The sequence below is a fragment of the Amphiprion ocellaris genome, chromosome 14 (assembly GCF_022539595.1).
Source record: "Amphiprion ocellaris isolate individual 3 ecotype Okinawa chromosome 14, ASM2253959v1, whole genome shotgun sequence".
NCBI classification, from domain to species: domain Eukaryota; kingdom Metazoa; phylum Chordata; class Actinopteri; family Pomacentridae; genus Amphiprion; species Amphiprion ocellaris.
The window spans coordinates 31,601,777-31,606,975 of NC_072779.1; the positions used below are offsets into that span (position 1 = coordinate 31,601,777).

The 5,199-nt window shown below is 43.9% G+C and overlaps 1 protein-coding gene across 1 annotated transcript; it reads left to right on the forward strand.

The window, feature by feature from the left end:
• Positions 1 to 502: 502 nt before the first annotated feature.
• On the forward strand, positions 503 to 2,452 carry foxi3a (forkhead box I3a). The gene is made up of 2 exons (XM_023265273.3): positions 503 to 1,073; positions 1,715 to 2,452. Exons 1-2 carry the CDS (start codon positions 530 to 532, stop codon positions 2,308 to 2,310), a joined length of 1,140 nt encoding a protein of 379 aa, XP_023121041.2. The 5' UTR covers positions 503 to 529; the 3' UTR covers positions 2,311 to 2,452.
• Positions 2,453 to 5,199: the final 2,747 nt, after the last annotated feature.

Here is a 5,199-nt window from a genome sequence, read left to right on the forward strand (position 1 = left end):
ATGTCGTACATATAGTGAGAGCTTGTTGAGGTGATAGTTGGGCAAATATTGTAGAAGCTTGTAGAGATGTTCAGTACTGCAAATGGTTCAGGAAGTTAAGACAGAAAACTCTATTAATCATGTCTAAAACGTGAATTATCGGCTCCACTTACAGGTAAAATCCAGTCATGTTTGAAGTAAAATCAGGTGGAAACTGGAGGAGCCGTAAACTGGAGACTGTTGGAGTTTGTTTTATTTTCAGTGTGAATCAGCGACTTTCATCCGTCGAGACTCTGTAACGTCTGAAACTGTAAAAAGAGCCTCCGTCAGTCATTTGTCAGGCTGCATACCTCAGCATGAAATCCTGAGGCTCTTATCTGCCCCGGGGCAGGATTTCACCCTGTTCTTATTCAAATCTACCCCCTCCATGCGCTCACAGCCTCAGCAACCAATCAGCTGCTCCGTGGGCGGGGCTGCAGGCTATAAGAGTCTCAGGTGAGCGGCAGGTGTACGGAGCAGACAGGTGCAGCTGCAGACAGTGAAGACAGACATGGCGTCCTTCGTGCCGGAGCAGGGCCTGTCCCCCCCTCTGTGGGGACGCTGTCTCCCCCAGCAGGAGCTTCCGTCTCTGGGCCTCGACTCGTCCGACTTCAGCCTCTACAGCCCTCCGCCTCCCACTGAGTCGCCATGGCTGCCGCCGACCAGCGACCAGAACGGCTCCGTCCTCTGCAGCCCAGAGCCGGGGCCCCTCCCTGGGGCCACAGGGGGCCCTGCAGGACTCCCTCCAGCATTCAGAGGCTTCCTCCACCATCTCTACGGCCTCCACAGGCTCCCTGGTGGCTCCTGGTTCTCCCTGTCCTCCCCGGACGACGTCCTGAGTCTGGTCCGACCGCCGTACTCCTACTCCGCCCTCATCGCCATGGCGATCCAGAGCGCCCCCGATCAGCGGCTGACGCTCAGCCAGATCTACCAGTACGTCTCCAACAACTTCCCCTTTTACAGCCGCAACAAGGCCGGCTGGCAGAACTCCATCCGCCACAACCTGTCGCTCAACGACTGTTTCCAGAAGGTTCCTCGTGACGAGACCGACCCAGGTGAGGCCAACGATTCTACAATTCATTTCATTCAGCAGAAGCTTTTATCCAAAGCGACGTACGTCTGAGAGTAGACACAACAAACAAACGAACAGCGAACACACCTGAGCTTCACCACAAAGTCTTCAGGCTCCAAATGGGCATTGAGAAGTTTTACAGGTTTAAAACACTTCTTGAAAATGATTCGAAACTTGTCCAAAATGAATACAAACTTACCCAAAATTATAAAAACTTGCCCAACATGATTAGAAACTTGCCCAAAAATGATTAGAAACTTGCCGAAATGATTAGAAACTTGCCTAAAATGATTAGAAACTTGCACAAAATGATTAAAAACTTGCAAAAAATGAAGAGAAACTTGTCCGAAGCTGTTAGAAACTTTGCACATATCTTGCACTTCTATTGCATTTCTTAGATTTTCCTGGCGTTTTGTATTTCTTGGTTTTCATTCCAAATTTTTCAGTTTGTGTTTGTTGTTTTTGTTTAAAGAAATCCAATGAGCCAACTTATACAGTGTTCCTAAGAAAAAACTCAGCTAAATTTTTCTGTAAAATAAGACTTTTTTTTGGTTTTTTTTTTTTGAATAATCATTTATTGGTGAAAGGAAGACAACAGTTGCTGACTCCTTTAATCCTCTTCAGGTAAAGGAAACTACTGGACTCTGGACCCAAACTGTGAGAAGATGTTCGACAACGGGAACTTCCGGCGTAAGAGGAAGAGGAAGGCCGACGCCACCGATGCTGATAAGAAACCCTCCACCTCCTCGTCTTTGTCTCCGGAGCCTAGTCCCAAACTTCCCAGCATGCACTGCAGCAGCGGCGGCGCTTCTCTCTCAGACGCCACCTCTGACCTCAGCAGCTTCCTGTGTCACCTCCTTCCTCCTCCTTCCTCCTCGTTCATGCAGGTACCAGACCAGGCCTCCCCACCTCCACCTCCACCTCCTCAAGGACCCGTATACTCGTATTCGCCCGGCGCCGTGGTGCCACAGTGGGACGCCTGCAGCTCCTCTCCTCCCCTCTACTCCTTTCCGTCCTCCCAGTCGACTCCCCCACACTTCCCCTCCATCGCCGACCCTCAGAGCGGCCCGTCGCCGCTGTACGCCGAGCTGCAGACGGCGTCTTGTCCTCCGCCGGAGCTCCAGGAGGCCCAGCAGCTGCAGCAGGCCCAGTGTGAGCCCCTCTTCTCTGGGGGCTTCAGCGACGCTCTGCCCCTCGACTCTCTGGTTCTCCAGCAGTAAAACAAACTCCTTTTGCTCATGCTGAAACATAATGTTGACTTTTGATGGATTCATCTGCAACGGACCAAGCTCACTTGTAAAACTGTGCAAATGTTATTTATCTTTGTAAAGATGAAGGGGGGGGGGATTTTTACTTTTTTTTAATAATGTAAACATGAATTGAATGTTTGTTTGGAATAAAAAAAAGAAAAAACAGTGAATTGAGATTTTTCCACCATTTTCCCAGATTTCCTCAACAAATTTACAGAACATTACTACGTAAATATCCAATAACTAAATCTGTAGCATTTTTTAAAAAAAAGCCAAACAAGGATTAAAACAGACATCTGAACTGCAAAAACTGATGTTTAGCTAAACAGAAACTAGATTTGATGAAAGAACACAGTTCAACTTCAGTTCAATCCATTGATACTTAGTGAATCAATAGAATACATTCAGAGTTTAACATATAAAAGTATGTGATTTAACTGCAGTTTAAACATAAAATTCTGTAAATTTCAATGAAGTCAAAAGAAAAGATGGCAGCCACTGAGAGCTGTTAAGCTAGCTACCTTTAGCACAAATTTAGCATTTGTTCCCTGAAGAACCAAAATGTGTAAGAGGTTCATAAAGACTGATTTTTTTTTTATTTACAGACAGCATCAAGGGGAACATTTATGACTGAACTTAGCTTTAATTTTAGCTTATTGTTAACCATGACTATCTCATCGATAGTCCTCTGATTTTAGCAATGGTAATGGTGCAGTTAGCATCTATCAATGACTTTGGCTGTTTAATTAGCATCTTTCTAGACTATTAGCTGTGTTGTAAGCTTCTGTCTATGACTTTAGTGGGAAATTTCCATTTTTCTACTGGCTTGTGTGTAGGGTTGCCACCTGTCCCTTAAAATACGGAATGGTCCTTTATTTGACAATTAATTGTTGCGTCCCGTATTGAATCAATACGGGATGCAAATTGTTCCGTATTTTCATAAATATTCTGTACACGTCTGTCACACGCCTCATCAAAACTGTATAAAGAACAAAATAAAACACAGGAAATATTAAGAGCAGCTATTTTCATCTTCCTTAGACCTGTGTAGCGAGGACCTGATGCCAGGTCCAGCGAATAGATCTCAGAGTTCTCTGTGTGTCCCGTCCTGTCTGGTCCTATGGTCCTGTCTGGTCCTTTCTGGTCCTATGGTCCTGTCTGGTCCTATGGTCCTGTCTGGTCCTATGGTCCTGTCTGGTCCTATGGTCCTGTCTGGTCCTTTCTGGTCCTATGGTCCTGTCTGGTCCTATGGTTCTGTCTGGTCCTATGGTCCTGTCTGGTCCTTTCTGGTCCTATGGTCCTGTCTGGTCCTATGGTTCTGTCTGGTCCTATGGTCCTGTCTGGTCCTATGGTCCTGTCTGGTCCTATGGTTCTGTCTGGTCCTATGGTCCTGTCTGGTCCTATGGTTCTGTCTGGTCCTATGGTCCTGTCCGGTCCTATGGTTCTGTCCGGTCCTATGGTCCTGTCCGGTCCTATGGTCCTGTCTGGTCCTGTCTGGTCCTATGGTTCTGTCTGGTCCTATGGTCCTGTCTGGTCCTATGGTTCTGTCTCTGGTTGCCTGGTTACAGACCCTGCTGCTCCCGCGTATTTAAAAATGTCTACATCTGAAACTCCACCACGTCCAAAGAAGCAAAAACATTTGCAAAAATACAGACGTGAGTGGAAAGACTGGAACCCCTGGCAGTAGGTACAAACTGCGTTTTCTGTTGCTCATGGATTAGCTGAAGTAAGGCAGCATCAGGAGACCAACATGTAAGAAACATGAGAACAGAGAGAACCCAACCAGCAGGTCACAGTTTATCATCATCTAATCAGCTCCTGAAGTCTATATGGTAAAGAACATCAGTATCTGGCTGTGAATTTACCAGAGGATGCTTATAATCCTGCTGATGTGGTCCTATAGACTCTACACTAGTTTAGTGACTCAATAAATGCCTAAGTTGTTTATTATTATCTTAAATGCTTTTTAGTTATTAATAAACATTTATTTAATAGCCTATATGTAATCAATAAATGGCCTGTGCCTATCTAACGAAAAATTCACTCAGAACTTTGATATGCTAACAGCACTAAACAACTAAATCAATTAATACATGCATAACCACATAAATAAGTTAATGCATTAACTGTGTTAAGATTAGATTTAGATGGAAAAAATGTCTGCAGAGAATTTCTTTGTCCAGTTCTCTGCATTCAGTTGTTTTTGCAGAATCCAGTATTACTCACTGTTTGGTCATTACATTTTATTAGTCTGGTTTCACTCTTTAAAATGATGCCACTTCTTTTCAGACAGAACCTGTGATAAAACAATACAGAACTCTTAGTTTCGTGTTAATAAACCACTTAAATCTTAATCTGTGTTGTTGGCATTCATGATTTAAGCTTAGCATCCTCCTGTGACTTTAGCTGGATAGTTAGCATGTTTCTATGACTCTGGCTGTTTGTTAGCATTCTTTCATGACTTTTGCTGTGTTGTTGGCATCTGTCTCTGAATTTAGGCATGCATTTAGTAACTTTCTATTACTTTGTTCACTGGTAGCAGCTTCTCAAGTATAAATATTTACTGACTGTTTGGTTTATCGTAAAAATAACTTAAACATCTTTGGAGTTATAACTTTTCATCATGTAAAAACAACAATGCGAATATGTTCACGTGGGACCTCAGGGGAAATAGAACATGATATTTCACTACCTCCTGACATTTTAAACACTAAAGCTGGTGATGAAACATAACTATTACAACGACTGCAGCATCATAGTTCTGCTGTAATGGAAAAATACAACCTTATCAGGTAATTACTTTAAATACCAGAGTAATTACAGCACAACTTTACAATAAATTAGCTCAGTTTAAACTGA